General features: G+C 49.0%; 1 protein-coding gene across 2 annotated transcripts in view; it reads left to right on the forward strand.

Annotated features, from left to right (window-relative positions):
* CLEC19A (C-type lectin domain containing 19A) overlaps nucleotides 1-14,940 on the forward strand; it is a 16,402-nt gene extending 1,462 nt beyond the window's left edge. The window contains exons 2-5 of one of the 2 annotated variants that reach the window (XM_077316550.1): nucleotides 4,200-4,365; nucleotides 4,802-4,895; nucleotides 12,463-12,608; nucleotides 14,677-14,940. In XM_077316550.1, coding sequence (XP_077172665.1) covers nucleotides 4,200-4,365; nucleotides 4,802-4,895; nucleotides 12,463-12,608; nucleotides 14,677-14,698 — 428 coding nt within the window. In that variant the 3' untranslated portion in view covers nucleotides 14,699-14,940. The remainder of the gene's footprint in view (nucleotides 1-4,199; nucleotides 4,366-4,801; nucleotides 4,896-12,462; nucleotides 12,609-14,676) is intronic. The other variant, XM_077316549.1, reaches the window with a different exon arrangement.
* The last annotated feature ends 10,222 nt before the right edge of the window (nucleotides 14,941-25,162 follow it).

The raw sequence follows: 25,162 nt of genomic DNA on the forward strand, positions 1-25,162 counted from the left end.
CATTATTGCATCTCAGATGCTGTTTCCAGACAGCTGTTCCGGTTGGGCATGAAATTACTTGAAGGTGCTGCAGTTTTTTTAAATTACATCCCAATGGGACCGACAGGGCAACTCCATGCCGAGTAGCTCTATTCTATATCCATTAAAACCAAAGGAGGTAGCGTGGAATGATTCTGCAGAAATTTGAATGGCGAGGTTCTCAGAATGGTTTAAACCCCTGATTTTGTCGGGAGTAAAGAACTAACGGCCACCAAGCAGGGCGTTTGAGAGTCTTCGCTGTAGGTTTTTTAAAATATATATAATTATAGCTAGATGAGGCCCTTCTTTTAAGCCAGTTCATGCTGCCCCGCTGTATTCCCACAACACCCCTGTGAGTTAGGTCACACCGAGAGGGCGGGATCGACACAAGATTGAAGAATCCGAACCCAGAGCGTCTTTCCCCTCCCTTGAGGCTTCAAGTAGGCTGCCTGGCCATCTGTGTATTGTTAGGTGCATTTCTGAGTTTCATTGATCTGATGTTCGGAATGTACTTATTTCAAAGTCTATTGATCCCTCCCCCTACGCTGGCCGAGCTACTGTTGTGACTCTTTGACTGACACACCAGCCACCCAATCAGCGCTGTAGACAGCCCCTTCAGCTACAACCTAGGAGAACAGGTCACCCCTGGATTCTTTCTCAGAAAGAAAGCAGTATGTCTCCCCCCCCCAAAAAAAAATACCCCACAGGGAGTGCATTTCCATAGGGATTGCACCAGTAATATGGCATGCTTCTAAATGCCCTAAAGCAGGGGTGGCCAAACTGTGCCTCTCCAGATGTCCATGGACTAGGGGCTCATGGGAATTGTAGTCCATGGACATCTGGAGAGCGACAGTTTGGCCACCCCTGTTCTAAAGTATCCTCCCCCCCCCCCAAATAATAGGCTCCTTCCAATGTCCTCTTATGGGGCCATATTTTCAAAAGACTCCTTTACCGATAAGCCAAAGAAAGACATGGGATCCAGGGGAGACTGCAGGGGAGGAAGAAGAGGTGTGCGGGTGCAGCAGATGGAGAGATGGAAGAAGCAGAAAGGGGACATCCAGCTCAGCTCTATGTACTTCTGCACTGACTCTATTATATGCCTCTGCTTTTTCCAAAAGTCCAACCGGCAAAGGAAGTCTGGACCAGCCCTGGCGCTTCCAATTACTGTACCCCGGGAGTTAAAAAACTCTTAATGGCAGCTCTTCCGGAGACTGAGCAGAAGCCACCTGGGGAGGCTGAACAAAGAAGGTGCTAATTAGAGATTGACCCCCCCCCCCCAAGTCTGTCTTTCTTCTCCGGCCCATTTAGCCTTCACATTCCTGCAGGCCTCTCCTGCGTGCTGAAGCCAGTCGCATTCATGTTACCTGCTGGGGAGACGGGTGTAGAATAACCCAAGCACGCAGTGGCTTGAATGGGCTTCCTTCTTCCTTTCGCTCGGAACTGGAAAGTGGGGCCTGGCCCAAATGCTCCCAAAGGGCACCTGTAATCCGTGCCGAAACCTCATTCTCCTGGATGTAAACAGCAGGCATGTGGCAGCTGCCTGACTCAGCCAAATTTCCCAAGATGCCTTTGCCCCACAGGCTGAAAAAAAGTAGGATGACCCTTTAGACCAGGGGTAGTCAAACTGCGGCCCTCCAGATGTCCATGGACTGCAATTCCCAGGAGCCCCCTGCCAGCATTTGCTGGCAGGGGGCTCCTGGGAATTGTAGTCCATGGACATCTGGAGGGCCGCAGTTTGACTACCCCTGCTTTAGACCCTTTCCTGCAGGTGAGGAAAGCTACTGCTAGATGTTTTCATTGGGGGAATTGGCCTGGGTAGAAAGGGTTACGGAATTCCATTTTTTTCATAGAATCATAGAATCATAGAGTAGGAAGGGACCTCCTGGGTCATCTAGTCCAGCCCCCTGCACTATGCAGGACACTCACAACCCTATTACTCATCCACTATCACCTGCCACCCCCTTGATCCTTCACAGAATCAGCCTCTCCGTCAGAGGGCTCTCTAGCCTCTGTTTAAAAATCTCCAAAGATGGAGAACCCACCACCTCCCGAGGAAGCCTGTTCCACTGAGAAACCGCTCTGACTGTCAGGAACTTCTTCCGGATGTTTAGATGGAATTTCTCTTGAATTAATTCCATCCCATTCGTTCTGGTCCGTCCCTGCGGGGCAAGAGAGAACAACTCTGCTCCGTCCTCCATATGGCAGCCTTTTAAATCCTTGAAGATGGTTGTCAGCTCCCCTCTCAGTTGTCTCCTCTCCAGGCTAATCAGACCAAGCTCCCCGAACCTTTCCTCATATGCAACCTTTCTTTTAAATGTCTTGCGCCTTCCTTCTAGTGTGCCCTGAATGCGGTCATGCCAACAGTCATGCCAATCTATGGTTCAGTGGTACAGCTTGTGCTTCTGCTTGCCCTCTTCTGCTTCTGCTTGCCTTCTCCCAGGCCCTCATTCTTTTGAGAAGGAAATTCCTGACAAGGCTTCCTTTGGAAACTGAAGGAGTCCTCCTGGCCTTTCGCCTCATGAAATCCCCCAGTCCCTGACCTGAGTGAGATTGACAGGAGGAAATGGTGCGGACTGTGCTTAAAAGACCCAGGCCTGTTTTCTGTGCCCTGTGGTTTATCTAATCGGTGCTTCTGAGGATCCTTTATCTTTGTTTCCACCGGATTTTCTTTCCTTCACACTATGCAATCTGTAGTGTTGAGGTCAGCCGCTGTAGGTCAGCCGCTGCTAATTCATTCTGACAGCAGTGGTGGGCAGCTTTGAGATAGCAGCGGTTTCCTGGCCCTCATAGCCTGCTGACTCGACCAATAGCGAGTGACAGGTGTTCCCTGCCACAACTATTTTAAGAGAAGAAGTGTGCAAAGATACACCACCAGAGCTGCATCCAAGGGATGTGCCATTGGACCACTGATTCAACCCACCCCACTCAAGAATAAACCATCAGGTTTATTCCAGCCCTCCTCCAAGGAGCTCAAAACAATTCCTGTTTGATTCTCACAACAACCCTGTGAGGCAGGTTAGTATGAGAGTATCATCTACGGCAGGGGTAGTCAACCTGTGGTCCTCCAGATGTCCATGGACTACAATTCCCACGAGCCCCTGCCAGCGAATGCAAATGCTGGCAGGGGCTCATGGGAATTGTAGTCCATTGACATCTGGAGGACCACAGGTTGACTACCCCTGATCTATGGCTTCTTAGCAGTGTGGGGGTTTGAGCCTTTTTCTCCTAAATCTTAGTCCAGTGTTCTAACTACCATGCCATACCATTTTATTTATTATTTGCTATTATTTGTTTTTGTGTATTAGTTAATTTGTATACCGCCGCTCCCAGCAATTTAAACACCCCATAAAACAATCACAATACCCTCCCCCCCAAAAAATTACAAAAATTTTGCTTTCCTTCCCTTTGACCAGAGTCAGGGTTGTACCTTGATGTCTCCATTTAGAATTTTGAACTGGGTTTTAGAATAGGTAAATCTCATAGATATATATATCCCCTGAAATAGTAATGTTTTATTCCTCGCTTCCCAGGTCAGGGAGTATTGTAATTTATGACAAAACTTATACCCTGATTTAACCTCTAGCTCAAACGAAGCTCAAGGTTAAACACTTGGAGCGGAAGCGACCCTGGTCTCTTATGCAGCTGGACCCAAAGTATGTCAGAGTGCTTAGAAAAAGGAAAGGGGAGGAAAAATTTCAACATTAACATTACTAAAATCAAGGTGTAAGTTACACCTTCTGACCTGAAGTGCAGCTTCACCTATTCGAAATTTGACTGGAGTCAAGCAGCAGCTTAAAGACAAACGTCACTTATCCCACCATCCGTTTCCATTTATACACGGAACTATTTGAACTAGGCAACAGAATTGTATAAGCTTTTGTTGGGGTATGAAGCGACACTGTGCTCTATTCATCTCTTGGCAACCCAGCTGGAACACAGTGGCCTTGTTGAATAAGGAACCAGCTATAGCCCTGGAAACCACCTCTAAGAGGTAATATCAGCTACGGCCCAATACACTACCTTTAACAGATAATATAGTCCCGTACGTCACCTCTAACAGATAATATAGTCCCGTACGTCACCTCTAACAGATAAAACCAGCTACAGCCTTGTATGCCACCTCTGAGAGATAATATGGCCCTGTACGCTACCTCTAACAGATTTCTTTCCCCTTCCCTCAGCTTTGCCAGATCCGCTCCTGTCTTACTCTTGCCCTCTCTTCTGGACTGAATTTGAAGGGTCCTGTTACAGATACTTCCCCATCAATAAAACGTGGGCCGAGGCAGACTTGTACTGTGCAGAGTTTTCCATTGGTCTCAAGTCGGCCAAGCTGGCTTCCATTCACAGGTAAGGACTGAACAGCGGCTGTCCTCGTGTCAAAGCCTGCTCTTGCATCCTGGCAACCTTCTTGCACACGGCCAGAGTTTGGAAAGGACCCTAACAGGGATTTTCCTCCGGTGTAGGCCAGAAACAAGGCCTCCCTCCCATTAGCATTGGTCAGACATGACTGCCATGAAAGGGCAGTCTCTGCAAGGTAAGATCTTGCACCCAAGTGAAAACCTGAAACTGAGGGGGTGGAGAGGGTGGTTGTCTGGCTGTGCTTGCAACCATTGTACGGTACTGTCTCCTTTTCTCCACACCACTCAAGCATTATGGACACCAGGTGTGTTTTATCCGTTGCTCTCCTGACACATTGCCTAGCACCCAGCAATACTGTTTGCTCATTACACCAACCCTCTGGTGGATTGCCTCTTCACCCTACATCTCCCTGTTTGTTTGGCAGCTGGGAAGAGAACGTATTTGTATACGACTTGGTAAACAGCCGCGTACCTGGGATACCCACCGATATCTGGATGGGGCTGAACGACCTCAGGCAGGTAAGGAACCGAAGCATCACAGACCCTGTGAGGAGGACCCTGCTGGATCAGAGCCGAGAGCCCATTCAATCCAGCTTCGGTTGTCCATCAACATATGGTTCCGCAAACAACAAGGACAAGAAGAGCTGGTTTTATACCCTGCTTTTCTCTACCTGAAGGAGTCTCAAAGTGGCTTACAATCTCCTTCCCTTCCTCTCCCCACAACAGGCACCCTGTGAGGTGGGTGAGGCTGAGAGAGCCCTGAGATGACTGAAGAAGAAGAAGAGTTGGTTCCTAGATGCCGCTTTTCTCTACCCCAAGGAGTCTCCAAGCGGCTTACAATCTCCTTCCCTTTCCTCTCCCCACAACAGGCACCCTGTGAGGTACATGGGGCTGAGAGAGCTCTGAGGGAAACCGCTCTGTGAGAACAGCTCTAACAGCAGGACTACGACCATTCCCAAGGTCACCAAGCTGACTGCATATGTGGAGGATCCAGCCTCCTCTTATGGTTCCAGTCAGAAGTAGACTAAGCCATGCTTCTCATATTTGTCATGGGGGGGGGGGGCAAGGCAAAACAGGACTGCCAGTCTCTCATCTGGGCTGGCTCGTGGTCAAATCCTGTGGCAGTGAATTCCGTAAGTGAACTCTTCCTTGTAAAAAAAAACATCAAAACTGTCCAGGGCCAATTCTGCAACTGTTGGATAATGCACTTTCACTGTGCTTTTGCGGCTGGATTTTCCCGTGCGGAACAGGAAAATCCACTTCTAAAGTGCATTAAAAGCACGTTATCAAACAAGTGCAGAATGGGCCCAGGAAAACTTAGGAACCTTTTGACTTGGACTCCTTCAGGGGTTCCTGAGAATCTCCTCATTTAGAGAAGCCAGCTATTTGGACAGCCCTCCCAGCCTGGGCCAGACAATGACCCTTTATTTATTTATATTTATACCTTCGATTTCTATGCACCGCTCATCAAATCATAGAATAGCAGAGTTGGAAGGGACCTCCTGGGTCATTTAGTCCAACCCCCTGCAAAATGCAGGACACAACCCTATCACTCATCCACTTCTGGGGTTGACTGGCCTGTGGCAGCTTACAACAGGATGTCAAAACCCTGTGGGATTTGCCATGTTTAATGTTTGGTTCTGTTTGATTTGATTCCTCATATCTCCTGGTCAGATACATCCTCCCCCACCACCTGCTGGGCCCCTTGCCTTTCACTTCCTTTCACTTCCTTTGTAATTCCTTTTCTCCTGGGGCCAGCCCGACACCTGGGCTGTTCCTACTATCTTCTTGATGACCTGATAAGTGACCAGCCCCCACCGCTACCTTGCTGACCATCTGCAACTCAAGGCGAAACATTGACTTGTGGGGGAGTGGGGGTGGTCCTTCGGGGAGCCTTCAGGGAGGGTGGCCTATCCCCTGTGCAAGCACCGAGTCATGTCTGCCCCTTGGGGTGACGCCCTCCAGCGTTTTCATGGCAGACTCAATACGGGGTGGTTTGCTAGTGCCTTCCCCAGTCATTACTGTTTACCCCCCAGCAAGCTGGGGACTCATTTCACCCACCTCGGAAGGATGGAAGGCTGAGTCGACCTTGAGCCGGCTGCTGGGATCGAACTCCCAGCCTCGTGGGCAGAGCTTTCAGGCTGCATGTCTGCTGCCTTACCACTCTGCGCCACAAGAGGCTCTTTGGGTGGTCTATACGTGTGAATACATAAATAAAATAAAAATAAATAAATACTCCAAAAGCAAGATAGGACCTGAACCGAGGGCCCATCCTCAGTTCAAGCGATAAGTGTTTACGATCCTGCTCCGATGCTACAATCAAGAGTCTTGTTGGTGTCTACGGGGGGCAATCCTCTCAGATAAGCAGGTACATCTGGGATTAAAGAAAAGAATGAGAATATCTATCTGTATATTTTCACATGCTCTGAGCATCAAATGGCCAGTCAGCTGCATCATGAGGCTTGAGCAACACCCTGTGGACTTAGGACATTTGTTGTGACATGAGCTTCCCTCTCCCCTCAGGACTTGAGTTTCTGTCCGTCTGGGGATGCCTCCGAAGCTGCTGCCTCCGCTTATTAAAATAATCACTTCACTTTCACTGAGGGTATCAATCAAATCAATATTTATTTACGGTCATTCAGGCCAAAATTAAACTACAAGCAATTGAAAACTAAGACCATTTAAAAAGAGAAGAAGAAGAAAAAAACACAGTAATAGTACTATAAATTTTTTAAAACATCTGACAACATAAAACTTGTAAGTTGTTACATTCAGTATTCAAGACTGAGGGTAGACTGGCCATGGGGAAGTGGACAGGACTGGTCATGCTGGACTTCTCAAAACAGGCAGCCGTTGGTCCAGAGAAACAACCCTCCCCCCCCCCCGCCAAAACAAAACAAAAAAAAACGGGTGTATGACATTTTTCTTCGGATAAAATACCATACATTTTATTTTATTGGGGTTTTTATGTATTGGGTTTTTTATGTATTGGGGTTTTATCTTGTTAGCCGTCATGAGCCCTTGGGCAATGGCTCATTTCTGCCTTGAAACCCCACAGTGGTTGAAGAAGGAGAGTTGGTTCTTATATGCCCCTTTTCTCTACCCGAAGGAGTCTCAAAGTAGCTTACAGTCGCCTTCCCTCTCCTTTCCCCACAACAGACACCCTGTGAGGGAGGGGAGGCTGAGAGAGCCCTGATAATACTGAAGAAGAAGAAGAAGAAGAAGAGTTGGTTCTTATATGCCACTTTTCTCTCCCCGAAGGAGGCTCAAAGCGGCTTACAATCGCCTCCCCTTCCTCTCCCCACAACAGACACCCTGTGAGGTGGGTGAGGCTGAGAGAGCCCTGGTATTACTAAAGAAGAAGAAGAGTTGGTTCTTATATGCCACTTTTCTCTCCCCGAAGGAGGCTCAAAGCGGCTTACAATCGCCTCCCCTTCCTCTCCCCACAACAGACACCCTGTGAGGTGGGTGAGGCTGAGAGAGCCCTGGTATTACTAAAGAAGAAGAAGAAGAAGAAGAGTTGGTTCTTATATGCCGCTTTTCTCTACCCAAAGGCGTCTCAAAGTGGCTTACATTCACCTTCCCTTTCCTCTCCCGACAACAGACACCCTGTGAGGGAGTGGAGACTAAGAGAGCCCTGAGATGACTGAAGAAGAAGAAGAGTTGGTTCCTAGATGCCGCTTTTCTCTACCCGAAGGAGTCTCCAAGCGGCTCACAATCCCCTTCCCTTTCCTCTCCCCACAACAGGCACCCTGTGAGGTACATGGGGCTGAGAGAGCTCTGAGGGAAACCGCTCTGTGAGAACAGCTCTAACAGCAGGACTACGACCATTCCCAAGGTCACCAAGCTGACGGCATATGTGGAGGATCCAGCCTCCTCTTATGGTTCCAGTCAGAAGTAGACTAAGCCATGCTTCTCATATTTGTCATGGGGGGGGGGGGCAAGGCAAAACAGAACTGCCAGTCTCTCATCTGGGCTGGCTCGTGGTCAAATCCTGTGGCAGTGAATTCCGTAAGTGAACTCTTCCTTGTAAAAAAAAAACATCAAAACTGTCCAGGGCCAATTCTGCAACTGTCGGATAATGCACTTTCACTGTGCTTTTGCGGCTGGATTTTCCTGTGCGGAACAGGAAAATCCACTTCTAAAGTGCATTGAAAGCACATTATCAAACAAGTGCAGAATGGGCCCAGGAAAACTTAGGAACCTTTTGACTTGGACTCCTTCAGGGGTTCCTGAGAATCTCCTCATTTAGAGAAGCCAGCCAGACAATGACCCTTTATTTATTTATATTTCTACCTTCAATTTCTATGCACCACTCATCAAATCATAGAATAGCAGAATTGGAAGGGGCCTCCTGGGTCATCTAGTCCAACCCCCTGCAGAATGCAGGACACAACCCTATCACTCATCCACTCCTGGGGTGAGCTGGCCTGTGGCAGCTTACAACAGGATGTCAAAACCCTGTGGGATTTGCCATGTTTAATGTTTGGTTCTGTTTGATTTGATTCCTCATATCTCCTGGTCAGATACATCCTCCCCCCCCCACCTGCTGGGCCCCTTGCCTTTCACTTCCTTTCACTTCCTTTGTAATTCCTTTTCTCCTGGGGCCAGCCCGACACCTGGGCTGTTCCTACGATCTTCTTGATGACCTGATAAGTGACCAGCCCCCACCGCTACCTTGCCGACCATCTGCAACTCAAGGCGAAACATTGACTTGTGGGGGAGTGGGGGTGGTCCTTCGGGGAGCCTTCAGGGAGGGTGGTCTATCCCCTGTGCAAGCACCGGGTAATGTCTGGCCCTTGGGGTGACGCCCTCCAGCGTTTTCATGGCAGACTCAATACAGGGTGGTTTGCCAGTGCCTTCCCCAGTCATTACCGTTTACCCCCCAGCAAGCTGGGTACTCATTTTACCGACCTCGGAAGGATGGAAGGCTGAGTCCACCTTGAGCCGGCTGCTGGGATTGAACTCCCAGCCTCATGGGCAAAGCTTTCAGACTGCATGTCTGCTGCCTTACCACTCTGCACCACAAGAGACTCTTAAGTTAAAGGTAAAGGTAAAGGTATCCCCTGTGCAAGCACTGAGTCATGTCTGACCCTTGGGGTGACGCCCTCCAGCGTTTTCATGGCAGACTCAATGCGGGGTGGTTTGCCAGTGCCTTCCCCAGTCATTACCGTTTACCCCCCAGCAAGCAAGCTGGGGACTCATTTTACCGACCTCGGAAGGATGGAAGGCTGAGTCCACCTTGAGCCGGCTGCTGGGATCAAACTCCCAGCCTCACGGGCAGAGCTTTCAGACTGCATGTCTGCTGCCTTACCACTCTGCGCCACAAGAAGCTCTTTGGGTGGTCTATACATGTGAATACATAAATAAAATAAAAATAAATAAATACTCCAAAAGCAAGATAGGACCTGAACCGGGGGCCCATCCTCAGCTCAAGCGATAAGTGTGTACGATCCTGCTCCGATGCTACAGTCAAGAGTCTTGTTGGTGTCTACGGGGGGCAATCCTCTCAGATAAATCCGGGATTAAAGAAAAGAATGAGAATATCAAAAGAATGAGAATATTTTCACATCCTCTGAGCATTAAATGGCCAGTCAGCTGCATCACGAGGTTTGAGCTTACACCCTGCGGACTTAGGACATTTGTTGTGACATGAGCTTCCCTCTCCCCTCAGGATTTATGTTTCTGTCCGTCTGGGGATGCCTCCGAAGCTGCTGCCTCCGCTTATTAAAATAATCACTTCACTTTCACTGAGGGTATCAATCAAATCAATATTTATTTACGGTCATTCAGGCCAAAATTAAACTACAAGCAATTGAAAACTAAGACCATTTAAAAAGAGGAAAAACAACAACACAGTAATAGTACTATAAACATTTTAAAACATCTGACAACATAAAAACTTTAAGATGCTACATTCAATATTCAAAACTGAGGGTAGACTGGCCATTGGGAAGTGGACAGGACTGGTCATAGTGGACTTCTCAAAATAGGCAGCCATGTTGGTCCAGAGAAACACCCCCCCCCCCCGCCAAAACAAAACAAAAAAAATGGGTGTATGAAATTTTTCTTAGGATAAAATACCATACATTATTAGGGTTTTTATGTATTGGGTTTTTTATGTATTGGGGTTTTATCTTGTTAGCCATCACGAGCCCTTGGGCAATGGCTCATTTCTGCCTTGAAACCCCACAGTGGTTGAAGAATAAGAAGAAGAGTTGGTTCTTATATGCCGCTTTTCTCTACCCAAAGGAGGCTCAAAGCGGCTTACAATCATCTTTCCCTTTCCTCTCCCCACAACAGACACCCTGTGAGGGAGGGGAGACTGAGAGAGCCCTGAGATTACTGAAGAAGAAGAAGAGTTGGTTCTTATATGCCACTTTTCTTTACCCGAAGGAGTATCAAACTGGCTTACAATCATCTTTCCCTTCCCCACAATAGACACCCTGTGGGGTGGGTGAGGCTGAGAGAGCAACATGGCTGCTTGAGAAGCAAGTTAATTCAGCGCCCAAAGGGACTTTCTTCCAGCTCTGTCTGGCCCCCTCCCTTGACACAGCCCAGGTGGTCACTTGGATCCTGTCACACACCGGCATCACAACTAGACGACTGGAGTGCCCCATCTACTTAGGTCCCCATTCAAAGTCAACTCAGAGACTCCAGCTGGGGCAAACAATGCATAGCTCAGGTATTGTCAGAAGCTAGGCAGAGTCTGTCTGTTATTCCCACTGGTTGCCCACCAGTTACCTGGCTATCACGTACGAAGCCATGTTAGCTTGGTTCATCTGAGCTGGATCTTCTGCAGGTGCCAGCATCCCTTTGTATACATGTACACGTGTACATGTTGTGGCTGTCTTCTTGTGGAATGGCTGGCCTGAGCTCAGGAAGGTTCTGACCCTCCTAGATTTTTGCAAAAGATGCAAAACTGATTCAAGAGCTTTTTGCTTTTTACCCTGCATTGAACAGGGGGTTGGGCTAGATGGCCTCTATGTTCCCTTCCAACTCTGTGATTCTAGTAGTGAGCTCCCCCTTATAGGAGGTCTTGAAGCAGTGGCCAGACAGACTCTTATTCTGGATGTTTTCTGCTGATCCTGCCTTGAGCAGGGGGTGGGACTAGTTGGCCTCTAGGGCCCCTTCCAACTCTATGGTTCTATGATTCTATAATTCTACCCAGGCAATAGGGCTGTTCTGTAATAAAATGGTTCAGAAAACTGCTATCCTAGAGGGTTTAGGGCTGGGGTAGTCAACCTGTGGTCCTCCAGATGTTCATGGACTACAATTCCCATGAGCCCCTGCCAGCAAACGCTGGCAGGGGCTCATGGGAATTGTAGTCCATGAACATCTGGAGGACCACAGGTTGACTACCCCTGGTTTAGGGCATATGGACTATACTGCTGTTTACAGTACATACTGTAATTATGATCTGATCATGTCATTTCATCATTGTTCATTTTTATTTAATTTATTTGTTGTGTTAACGTTTTGTGCTGTGTTGTGTTACTGTTTATGCTTATTTCTGCACACCAAATCTCATTTCATCGACTTTGGACACCTCCTACTGTTGATTCCACTCCGTAATGCTGTGTAATCCGCTTTGACTCTCACGGCAAACCATCAGAAGCAAACAAATTCTCTAGAGCGGGGGTAGTCAAACTGCGGCCCTCCAGATGTCCATGGACTACCATTCCCAGAAGCCCCTGCCAGCATTCGCTGGCAGGGGCTCCTGGGAAATGTAGTCCATGGACATCTGGAGGGCCGCAGTTTGACTACCCCTGCTCTAGAGCATCACGTTGAATGCTTAATTTTTTAAAAAAAGGAGGCGGGGACAAATTTCCGCCCACTTTTTACAAGACATGTTGCAGTCATTAGATGAGGCGATGCCGATCGAAGCTGGTTTCATGTTATGCCACGAGGAAAACTGCCATCAGGACATCTTTCTTCGAGCTCTCTTCCCTGACAACCATCCTGGTTTAATCGTGGTCATTCCCCCTTGGGTGTTTGATTTTCCATCGCTGTTGGAGAAAGGCCATGATGACATCCTTTCAGCTCTGTTTCCATCCCTGTCTCCCTGGTGATCTCTTTTTGGCAGGAAAGCAATTTTGAGTGGACAGACGGCTCATCGTATGATTATAACTACTGGGACGGCAACCAGCCAGATGACGGCATTCTCTCCAAGCCAGAGGATGAAGACTGTGTCCAGATCTGGTACAGATACAGCAGCGGTAGGTGGCAGAGGTACACTGCACCAGAGAACAGGAAAAATTCAGAGGAAAAAAAACCCCATTTCCTCCTGAGATTTTTTAAAAATTATTCTTAGCAGAAAATTGAACATTTGAAGGAATACTAGGAAAAAAACACAGAAAATTTGGGAATTTTGGGGAGTCCTGGGGGAAAAAAAACTCCTATGAAATATTTTCTCTTTTAGAATGAGTGAAATGCCTGTAAAGACAAGGTGGGCATTCTGTAGACACAGATGGTTCCTGCATTCGGAGACATACCTTGTTTTAGCCTTGCCTTGAATTTCCTTTGGATGCTGTGATTTGACCCTACCTTTCCTCATTTGGGCTTTCCTTATTTCCCAGGCTGAAATCCCAGACATGCTTTCTGCACTGAGTCTTGACACAGTCAGCCCCACATCATGCTTTGCTACCCTTCCCTTTTTCAAAAACTGTGTTTTTTGCAAAAACGGTGTGTACTTGCACCTTTGTTTTCGTTGCACCTGATTCCCAGTATTCTGTGCTCTTGATTGCCTCCACCGTCCCCCACAAAGTGTAATGTTTAAAAAACCATGAGTTATAACATTATAACATCACTAACTTCAAAGCCCGTTCCTAAGAACAGGCCTTGAAAGAGTCCCTTCCCCTGGCCAGGCAGCTTAAGGTGGCTTTGGGCCGCAGCTCGTAGCCGGATCAAGGGGGGCGGGCAGGGGCTGGCCAGTTCGTTAGCAGGGCTGGGACAGAACTCCTTAGCAGGCCCTTGTTAGTAGGCCCTCCACCATGACCCTTTCCCCAGGGCCCTCTCCCCTTACCTGCTGTTGGCTCCAGGCACTGAGGCACATCTGAGAGCAAAGAGGCTAGAGTCCATGGACAGAGGGCGGGAGCTGCAGGGATAGGGCGTCCTGATTGGCCCTATTCCAGCATGGACAGCCGGACACGTTCCACCCCCCAGGCTGTTTCACAAATATTAAGAGGAGCCATGGATAACAATAACACTGCTGTGTAAGACTGCAAGACTGAAAGGCTACAGTCCACTTGCAGCATCCAAAGGAAATCCAAACTGATGCTGAAAGAAGATATTCAGAAACAGTCTATGCCTCTGCCCAGATGGGAGCCTTCTTTTTTGAGATGACCCTGCTTGAGCAGAATCCAGCTGTGGAAGGTCTCTGGCATCTGGCAACAGTTCCCTTGGCTCTATCCCAACAGCCACTAGACCAGGGCTTCCAAAGAAGGAGTGAAAGCAACGGAGATGGCGTGTCATTTCCCCGTTGGCCCGCCCCTCACTGATCCTATTCCACAATTCCATCTCCTCAGTCATTAAAAAAAGCAAAAAAGTTCTATTTCATCCCTGAAATGTCATATCTAACCCATTGACACTTGCAGCTAATCCATTTACACGGGGAGCTAATTAATTGTTTATACATTTTTTAAAAATTTGTTGAACATTTATGGGGAGATATGCCCCATACAAGAGCCTCTTGTGGCGCAGAGTGGTAAGGCAGCAAACATGTTGTCTGAAGCTGTCTGCCCATGAGGCTGGGAGTTCGATCCCAGCAGCCGGCTCAAGGTCGACTCAGCCTTCCATCCTTCTGAGGTCGGTAAAATGAGGACCCAGCTTGCTGGGGGGTAAAACGGTAATGACTGGGGAAGGCACTGGCAAACCACCCCGCATTGAGTCTGCCATGAAAACGCTGGAGGGCGTCACCCCAAGGGCCAGACATGACTCGGGGATACCTTTACCTTTACCTTTACCTTTATGCCCCTATATAGTCATGTCAACCCGCCTCCCTTCCCCAAATGGCCAATGATGGGCCTGGAGGGGGTGGGGAGGGGAGGGGCCTCGGGCGGGCGTGTCCACAGCTCTGCTTCCCAACCATATTCTGCACCATCGCCCCACTTCTGGGGTTTCTCAAGAGTAAGAAATTTGGGAGAGGCTAGCCTAGATCCTGCCACAAACTTCACCCTTCTGCGGCACCCCCCCTGAAAAATCAGCCTCAGTGTGTCAAATATAGGGTTAGTTCTTTTATAGCAGGAATATTATTTGAAATCCTGACTCTGTGTTTTCAAACGTTCTTTCCCCTTTCTAGCCTTGCGCTCCTGGAACGATAACAGCTGCCACAGAGAATTCCCATTTGTATGCAAGATTCCCTCCCTGGCTGCAGATTAGCCTGCCGATGGCTGGGATGGAAAGATGGAGTGGAATGGATGAACAAAGACACCTTTTCATGGGTTCCAATTAAAAAAGGAAAGGGAAAAAAAAGCATTGTTCTACTCCTGACTCATTGAATTCTCCACCTAGCCAAACCCAGAGGCTTGTTTGCATCCTGCGTGGCTGGGAGGACCCTTCTGGTCCCACTCGGGAAGCACCAGCCATGCAAATATAGCTTTAAAAAATCCCATGTGCAATCCTACTGATCATTTGATTGGGCAGAAAGGATCGACTCTGCAGTTCTGGAGGCCTCACTTCAAGAAGGACGTAGGTAAAATTGAAAGGGTACAGAGGAGAGCGACGAGGATGATCTGGGGCCAAGGGACCAAGCCCTACGAAGATAGGTTGAGGGACTTGGGAATGTTCAGCCTGGAGAAAAGGAGGTTGAGAGGGGACATGATAGCCCTCTTTAAGTATTTGAAAGGTTGTCACTTGGAGGAGGGCAGGATGCTGTTTCTGCTGGCTGCAGAGGAAAGGACACGCAGTGATGGGTTTAAACTTCAAGTACAACGATATAGGCTAGATATCAGGAAAAAATCTTTCACAGTGAGAGTAGTTCAGCAGTGGAGTAGGCTGCCTAAGGAGGTGGTGAGCTCCCCCTCACTGGCAGTCTTTAAGCAAAGGTTGGATACACACTTTTCTTGGATGCTTTAGGATGCTTAGGGCTGATCCTGCGTTGAGCAGGGGGTTGGACTAGATGGCCTGTGTGGCCCCTTCCAACTCTAGGATTCTATGACTCCCTCATTGCCCCTCCAAGACAGATCTTTTGGGACTTCAGTTTTCTTAGACGCAACTAGGCATGAGCAGTCCCTGCACGCTGCTATTCCCATGGCCGTCAGGCTACCCTGGCATCAGTGGGCATGGCTTCACCAACTGTGCCACTGCCCCCCCCCCAGCCCTTAAGGGGGGTTGGACAGACAGCAGCAAGGAAGATCCTTGGGAGAGTGGAAGGTCTTGAGACATCCTTGAGAAAATGCATGCGGAGAACTTGTGTGCCAGCCATGTATAACTCTGAAGGAGTTAACTCTGAACCCAGCTACAGTTTGTCATTTCTCTGTCAGCCAGCCAGATTGGGGCTTGCATTTGGTCCTGGGTGAGAGAAAGAAGGAACTAGGGATGAATGGATCTTCCTCGGGAGGTGGTGGGTTCTCCTTCCTTGGAAGTCTTTAAGCAGAGGCTAGATCGGACAGAAATGCTGACTCAGTGAATTAAGGCAGATGGGGAGTGGGTGGGCAGAGGGGACTGTGTCAGTGCTTGACTCTTTGGGCCCTTTTTCTTGCAAGCCCAGGGAAATGCCAATTGCCACTTTGGGGTGAATTTCCTGCAGGCCAGACTGGCCAGGGATTCTGTTTTTTGGGGGGAGGAGGAGGCATCGTCTGGGCCTGGAATTGGGTGGGCAGGTAGTTGGGAATTCCCTGCATTCTGTAAGGCAGGGGTAGTCAAACTGCGGCCCTCCAGATGTCCATGGGCTACAATTCCCAGGAGCCCCTGCCAGCAAATGCTGGCAGGGGGCTCCTGGGAATTGTAGTCCATGGACATCTGGAGGGCCGCAGTTTGACTACCCCTGCTGTAAGGGGTTGGACTAAATGACTCTTGAAATCCCTTCTAACTCTATGGTTCTATGATCTTCCCTTCCACATCCTTTGCTGTTCCAGAACGGCTCTCTGTTTTGTAATTGACTCTTCCTTCGTTCAGATTTAACAAGGGGAATGTCTAAAACTGTCGCCCAGGCCGGTTGTGTTGCCGTTCAGTTCTTCCAGCTCACGTGTCTCTTCGTGTGCCCCCCCCCCTTCTACACATGCGTGCCTTGATGAAGCACTCTAGCTCCAAGCCTGCACATCAAAGATTTGCTCCTGCGAGGCAAGCTGTGATCGGTGCCCCCTTTTCCGTTCCTACTTGGGAAGGAAAAAAACAGATGCAGGCAAGCGTGAGGAACAGGTGTGGGTGGGGTAAGCTGGACCTCTGTGCACAGTTCAGCAATGCGCTAAGCAAGGGAGCCTCTTGTGGCACAGAGTGGTAAGGCAGCCGTCTGAAAGCTCTGCCCATGAGGCTGGGAGTTCGATCCCAGCAGCCGGCTCAAGGTTGACTCAGCCTTCCATCCTTCCGAGGTGGGTAAAATGAGTACCCAGCTTGCTGCTGGGGGGTAAACGGTAATGACTGGGGAAGGCACTGGCAAACCACCCCGTATTGAGTCTGCCATGAAAACGCTGGAGGGCGTCACCCCAAGGGTCAGACATGACCCGGTGCTTGCACAGGGGATACCTTGACCTTTACCTTTAAGCAAGGGAGAACTCCCACATCATCGGTTCCCTTTCGGAAACAAACCCAGCAACCTCCGGACTCCTTGAATCAATCTTTGTTGGTCTTCAAGGTGCCACTGGACTCTGTTGTGCTGCTTCAGACCCACACGGCTACCCGCTTGCATTTGTTCTGTGCAGGATCCCCGAACTGCAATCTTTCAGATATGGCCCCTTCCACCCCCCTCCACGTTCTGCCACATGGATCAGGCTTAAACCGGGCCCAAGAGTGTACACAGCGTATTCTCAACAAGACTGCATAACATTTCTCTCTGTCTCTGTCCAATTAAGTGGCTGCAGTGCTTTCCCTCTTCTCTTTTGCTCCCTTCTAATCGCTGAAGTTACTATTTTAGGATCTTGCTATCTCAACTGGCCTTCGAGGGACCAGTGACTCTTTTAGCTGCTTGGGCAGCTTCCGGGGCGTTCTTGCGATTCGGCTACAGGAGAAAACTCAATTTGGCTACAGGCTGAATGCAAACGGGGGGGGGGGGGTTGGTCAACATCGCAGCCCACTTATGGAGAGCCCTCCCCCCATCAGGTTTTCGAGGCAGGAGAGAGCCAGACGTGGGTTGTTGTCACCTGCCTCTGCAGTCCAACCCTGGCTGGCCTCCCATGCAAATACTCGCAGGGCCGACATTGCTTGGCTTACAAGACCTGATGAGATCAGGCTGGGTTGCAACGTCAGAATTAGCGGAATGAAACCCAGAACATAGGGCAGAATTTCTCCATGGATTTCAGAGGACTTAGACTGAATGTCAGGCAAGGGCACATCTTATCTACCTACCTACTTACCTACTTACCTACTTATCTACCTACCTACCTACCTACCTACCTACTTATCTACCTACCTACCTACCTACCTACCTACTTATCTACCTACCTACCTACCTACTTACCTACTTATCTATCTACCTACCTACCTACTTACCTACCTACCTGCCTATTTACCTACTTATCTACCCACCTACCTACCTACTTACCTACCTACCTACTTACCCATCTATCTACTTACCTACCTACTTACCTACTTACCTACTTAGCTATCTATCTACCTACTACTTACCTACCTACCTACTTACCTATCTACCTACCTACCTACTTACCTACCTACCTACTTACCTATCTACCTATCTATCTATCTACCTACCGCCCTCCCCGGAGGCTCAGGGCTGATTACATAAAACGTAGAAACAATACAAGAAACAACCCATAACATATAAATAACCATAACATTAATACTACTAATTGTAACAGGGGTAACAGTGCAAACAGGTCCAGGAGCTGAACGAATTGATGGATTTCTGGGAGGGAGGGAGACCTCAGTGCAACCCTAAACCGAGAAGGGCGTAATTCTGCTTAGGATCACCCTGGTGCAGAGTAAAGCTGAACCTCCAGGGGTTAGGCCCTCTGGTGATCATGGCCCCGGTCACACAGGCCTAAGAGATCAGCACCTCGCCTGTTCCTTTGCTCCCGGCCTCGGTTTCCAAAGGAGTAAAGACTCTGTTATTTTCAAGTCACCCTTGAGCCATTTGTCGTCTCTGCACCGTGCACCTGGTTATGAGTCAGCCCTGAAAACAGCGACCTCTTGGCTTCAATGCTGTGCCAAATTGGTATGAAATAACACAGCATTTCCCTACGAAGGGGGAGACTGCAGGGCGGTTGCTCTGTTTTGCACTTGGTTTGCGGATTCACCTTAACGGGATTAATCCCATGTTTAACTGCCCTGCCCTTCTTCTGACATCTCAACACGTGGTTATCTGTCTTCACCAGCCCTTCTCAACTTTTTTACTTTTGAGAACCCCTTGAAACATTCTCCAGCCTTCAAGAAACCCGAGAATTGGGGAGATTGTGCAGAATGTGGTTGGGCAGCCAAGCTCTGGACACACCCACCCGGGACTCCTCCCCTTCCTGCCCCTCCAGGCTCCTCACTGGCTATCTGGGGTGTGTGACATGGTGTGACATGGTCACACCCCCCAGCAAATGTTTAACAGAATTAAAGAATATATAAAAATGAATTAACTCCCACCCAGTTGGGAAACCCTCCCAGGGCCGTCAAGAAACCCCAGGGTTTCATGAAAGCCTGGTCAAAGGTTCCCAGTCTAATGTCGGCTGGTTGAATCAAGGAGAAACTTCTTCAGCATTGGCTTTGAGGGGCAAGGATCAGTCGGCCAAGTTGCCACTGCAGAAACTCAAGAGATTTCCCCAGTAATTCACTGCGGAGGGACAGCTGTGCCTCGGTGTCCCTGGGGGCTCTTTGCCATACATCCTTGAAGGTGGCCTTTCCTTTCCTTTTGGGACAAGATTAAAAATGCCTTCTTTCTCTGGTTGGGGCCTGGAGATCTCTTAGACAAGTGGTTCTCAGGCTTCCTGACTCTGCGACCCTTTAATCCAGTTCCTGATGTTGTGGTGACCCCCCAGCCATAAAATTATTCAAGGGTTCTTTCTCAGAAATTAAACCGAAACTGACCCGTGGCGTGAAGATCCATTGTTCATGATGGTATATAAATTGGGTTGTTTTTCTGGGGTTTCTCAGTTCAGTTCTTCCTCTTGTCCCATCACACTGATCTTGCTCTTTTCCGCTGCTCCAGACAGACAAACGCTCTATCTCGATCTACCCCGCAAGGCTGTTGTGTGGATGGCGCCACCCCCCTCAAGCTGGTCGCCCTGCCGCAACTCCTGTGAATGAGTCGTTCGACCCCCAAAGGGGTCCCGACCCCCAGGTTGAGAACCACTGTCCTAATAGATCTTTAGATGTCAGAGAACAGTTTCCCTGGAGAAAGTGGCAGCTTTGGGAGGGGGGTGTATGGCATGACACTTGCCTGAGATCTGTCCACTCCCCAAACTCTGAGCAAGCTTTAAATTTTGCCAAATTGCTGCTTAAGGCTGAAAGTTGACTTAAAAAAGAAAAGGGTGGGAGAGAAGGAGGGGGAAATGACATTGGGCATGATGACACCCCCAGCCCCTCCCACACACTGCTCTTTAGATCAGGGGTAGTCAAACTGCGGCCCTCCAGATGTCCATGGACTACAATTCCCAGGAGCCCCTGCCAGCAAAAGCTGGCAGGGGCTCCTGGGAATTGTAGTCCATGGACATCTGGAGGGCCGCAGTTTGACTACCCCTGCTTTAGATTAATGACACTGCAGTGCTTAGTTAGCCAGAACTGGACAGAATTCCTGAAACAACTAAGTATTCTGTTCCAGAGGATAAATGATGCTTGTTTAACCACAAAGGCCTCCAAAGTGTCAAATTGGTATGTAATAGGTAAAACAACTTGGGCACATACTGGAAAGTGGGGCGATACAACCGGACTGGAACAAAGTACAAGCCATACAGGAATCGCCCAGACCCTTTACCAAAAAAACAAGTGAGAGTATTTATTGGATTAATTGAGTCCCAAGATTTCTCTGCTGAGCGAGTTCTCTGCATGCAAGGAGGGATTCTTTAAAATACAAAAATATTCAAAGTGTGAATTCAACTTCAGTGAGAAGCCCAGTCCCTTCTGCCCCTTCAGGACCTCCTTCTCCCACACTGCTCAGGCCCGTTTCACACAGCAGCACCTGTGTCCTGCTGAAATGTGTCCCCCCCGAAACATCTGTCCTCACGGCAGACCCAAACATTATGCTGGGACCATGCAATGTGTGATTAGTAGACAAGAGTTCTAGCCTAGTTTTCTCCCTGAAGTGCTACTTCTCTACATGCGGGGATTTTTTAAAGAAGAGGAACATTTAGTCACATGAACCGCAGTCTGAAACACTGCAGCCCACACTGATGAGGCCTGGCCAGGATATACTCTCTTCCTCTCCCCCATTCTCTGTTGTTTGTTTAAAAGCACCAGGCAGCAAAAGCCAGAAGCCCAGGCCAACGAATTACAGCAGACACTGAGGTCACTTTGAGAACAGGACGAGGAGGGAGGAATAGATCCAGCTGAGACACCTGCAGTTTTGTTTTGGGAAATAAATAGCCACCCTAAATGGCTGCGTTGTGATTGTCTTGGCATGTGAGTTATACAAACCGGTCCCCGCCTGAAGTGGAGCCAGATAAGGGATCTCTGATGTCCAATTAATTTTTTAATCTCCACATCCTGTGAGGTAGACTAGGCTGACGGGGAGTGACTGGCCCAAGGGTACTGAATTTCACAGCTGAGTGGGGATTTGGACCCAAAACCTCCCAGCCAACACTTAACTTTGGGGAGAAGAGTTAGTTTTAATACCCCACTTTTCACTGCCCCATGGACTTTCAAAGTGTACAATGGCCTTCCCTTCTTCTCGCCAAAACAGACACCCTGTGAGGTAAGTGGGGCTAAGAGAGCTCTGAGAGAACTGCTCTGTGAGGACAGCTCTATCAGGACTGTGACTAGTCCAAGGTCACCCGGCTGGCTGCATTGGAGGAATGGGGAAATCAAACCCGACTCACCAGATTAGAAACTGCCAGTCTTAACCACCACACCAAACTGGCTCTATAATTCTTATCTATTGGAAAAAAATATGCATATAATCTTTTCAAAACCGTCTGTTGTATTTGACTCCAGAATTTAATGTAACAGTTTTTTAGGTCCTGAAAACTGAAAGATGGGGTGGGCTTTTAATTTCTCACCCCTTCCTACACTTGGACTCTCCCTGCCTACTGTAGGAGCCTTCTGGCGACTCCAACAAGGGATATAAACACGAACAAAGCTAAAGCACGTTTTATTCCAACAACAACAAGCCTTTAATAGCATATGACGTTTATTTATAATGGCAGACCGTAGTCAGGTTACTTTGGAAAGCATTATCTTGCACCACAAAACTTTTCACGGAGGAAATCCAGGAGTGATGTGTGAGGCTTAGGAAATTGCCCCTCTACCTCCTAAAGGGGCTTGCATTTTCCTCTTCTCTATCTCTCCTCAAAAGGCTGTCCATGAATATATTGGTATGACGGGGCATTGCCGATATCCATGGTCCGTGGTAACTGCCATTGAGCCGCCATCTTGTAACTGGCTCCACCTCCCCAAGCCACCATTTTGTGTCCCGCTCTCTTGGGTTGACTACAAGGAGCACTAGTTGACAACAACAAGATCATGCAAGCTAGCAACCCACCCCAGCCCTCCCCTGGACCACTGCTCCCTGCCAGACAACGCTTGTTCTTTATCCCTGCCATGGCAACCGTTGACAGCCCTGGCAGCTCCACAGAAGAAAATGACAGTGTGTGTGTTTCCAGATGACTTGGTGCTGACTTCCTCTGTAATTTCGTAGACGAGGCAGGGGCCAGTTGTGATTGTTCCAGGGCTATGAAAGCACTTTGTTATGCTAAAGTTATAAGGAGGGGGGGATAACTTCCCATACTGATCTCTGGGGCAATTAGGGCAAGTTTTGGGGGATGCACATCTTTGCAGGTCTTTATTTCCCCTGATGGAAGCCGGTGTATGATGCCAGCATTTCAGACTGTGCATCTGTGACTGCCCAATAATCAAAATAATCGCACATTGGAGCCAATTGCATCGGCTCTGCTCCTTGAGCCGCCATTTTGTCACTGGCTCCACCTCCCCGAGCCACCATTTTGTGTCCAGCTCCACTAGGTTGACAACGAGGAGCGCTAGTTAACACAAAATCTGTGTGTATGAATCATGTATAAATAAGGAGGAGGGAAAACTGATCTATTTTTTTTCACTAGAAAGAAAACAGACCCTCCATTTATTAATTGTTTGGGTATATGATTAGCGCAAGAGCTACAAGGATAGACTTTGAATTGTTGGGTTGTAAGGTCAAACATTACCTCTGCCGCCAACTTCCCAGAACCCAGGACCACATGTAGGTCATGTATGCTGGTTAGTGATACCAACCTCAAGGTGGGAGTCGTCCTAGAATTACACCTAGTCGGGCAGGGCAGTGGTCTGGAGCAGGGGTAGTCAACCTGTGGTCCTCCAGATGTCCATGGACTACAATTCCTACGAGCCCCTGCCAGCGTTCGCTGGCAGGGGCTCCTGGGAATTGTAGTCCATGGACATCTGGAGGACCACAGGTTGACTACCCCTGGTCTGGAGCATGTTGACGCCTGTGATTAGGACTCCCAGGGGCTTCAGCCATTCGAGGCTGAGGATGCTGGTGCCCCGCCCCTCGACCACAACCAACAGCAGGAGTCCGGAGAAGGTCTTGAAGGAGATGTAGAACTCTCCTACGCCCAGTACTGCGGGCGCCATGCCCTGAAAGCCCTTCACCCAAATAAGCAAGGGACGTAGGGGCGGACCCGCATTTGGGCAGAGGTGCCGGAATGTGGAGCTTGAAATTATGGAGAGCGAAAACCCAGTGTCGAGCTCCATCTCACACGGGGAACCCTCCATCGTGACCTTGATCCTTCCTGATCTTCAGCTCCGTGCAGAACTGCATGCTGGTGGCTGTGGTGGACGCAGCACGGCTAATGGTGGTGATGGTTGCTGTTATATGAGAGGACCACCGCCAAGGATTGGCAGGACTAGACTGTGTGCCCTTGCTGGCATGTTGGTTTTTGTGTTTATTTCCCATTGTCCAAGTCAGTGGTACTGGGACTGCCCGAGGGTCCATGTTGCCCAGTAGTTCCCTTTGAGTGGCACACATATATCAGGCATACTGACAGACAATTGCATAGAGACCCAGTTTGGTGTAGTGGTTAGGAGTGCGGACTTCTAATCTGGCATGCCGGGTTCGATTCTGCGCTCCCCCACATGCAGCCAGCTGGGTGACCTTGGGCTCGCCACGGCACTGATAAAACTGTTATGACCAGGCAGTGATATCAGGGCTCTCTTAGCCTCACCCACCCCACAGGGTGTCTGTTGTGGGGAGAGGAAAGGGAAGGCGACTGGAAGCCGCTTTGAGACTCCTTCAGGTAGAGAAAAGTGGCATATAAGAACCAACTCTTCTTCTCCTTCAGTAATCTCAGGGCTCTCTCAGCCTCACCCACCTCACAGGGGGTCTGTTGTGGGGAGAGGAAAGGGAAGGCGATTGGAAGCCGCTTTGAGACTCCTTCAGGTAGAGAAAAGTGGCATATAAGAACCAACTGTCCTTCTTCTACAGTAATATCAGGGCTCTCTCAGCCTCTCCTCCCTCACAGGGCTGGGAACAAGCTAGGAGAGAAGATGGAGTCTGGCCCAACTGGGGGGCTTTCCGCATTCATCCAAAATAGCACAATGGTTACTCATTGAAATTGCTACAGTTTTGCCATTATGCACAACGTCGTTGACAATCTGCCACACACCTGAAACCGATCCGCAAAAAGCGCTTCGTTGTAGCGCTTTCAGGGAAATCCCAAAAAGTGGATTCACCCTCCGGAAAGCGCTACACTCCTGCAACCAATCTGCAACACTAGCGGGAAAGTTCTGTGCGTTACCATTGTTGCGGTTTCTGCAAAGTCCCTCCCCCTGGCTCTCTCCTCTGATCTTCCGGCGAAGCGATCGCCATTTTTTTTTCTCCGAGCGAGCGGAGATCAACGCACCAGCGAGCCTTCGTTTAGCCAGCGAGGCTTCCCCGGCTGCAGTCCCTCCCCAAAGCTCTTTACAGTCTCTTTACAGTCACCAAGCACAAGCAACGCAGAAGCCCGTTTGCTGGTTTATTTTCCCTTTATTTTTCACACTGTTTTCGGCCGAAAATCGCGCCCGTGAGGGGGGGGATTTTTTTTTCACTCGGGGGGAACATGGCAACGATGAAACGGCAGCTCAAACACCACCTGCTAGCTGGATGGGTCTCTCTGTAGCAACGAATCAACGCAGATTCGTTGCAACGGGTGTGTGTGTGTTTTTTTTAAAAAAACCTTTCTTAAAGGGAAAGGGGCTGTTTGGGAGCATGCTAACGGCCGCCCATTGGCTGCTTGACGGCCAGGGGCGGGACGAGCTTGGCAATAGCGCTTCCTTTCTAGTGATTTTTGCCGAGACCGGAAGCCTGTGGGAAACGATAGAAATGCAACTGGATTCCACTACAAAGGCAAGTATGCATAACGATGAATTCCACTATTTTAAATGGCGATTTTTTGTTCCGCAAACAATTTGCTACATGGATCCCGGTGCGGAAAGCCCCCAGGAGAAGACCTGAGAGATGAGCTGAGGAAGCTTGACAGAAAGCC

Source organism: Paroedura picta, chromosome 17, assembly GCF_049243985.1.
Source record: "Paroedura picta isolate Pp20150507F chromosome 17, Ppicta_v3.0, whole genome shotgun sequence".
NCBI lineage: Eukaryota > Metazoa > Chordata > Lepidosauria > Squamata > Gekkonidae > Paroedura > Paroedura picta.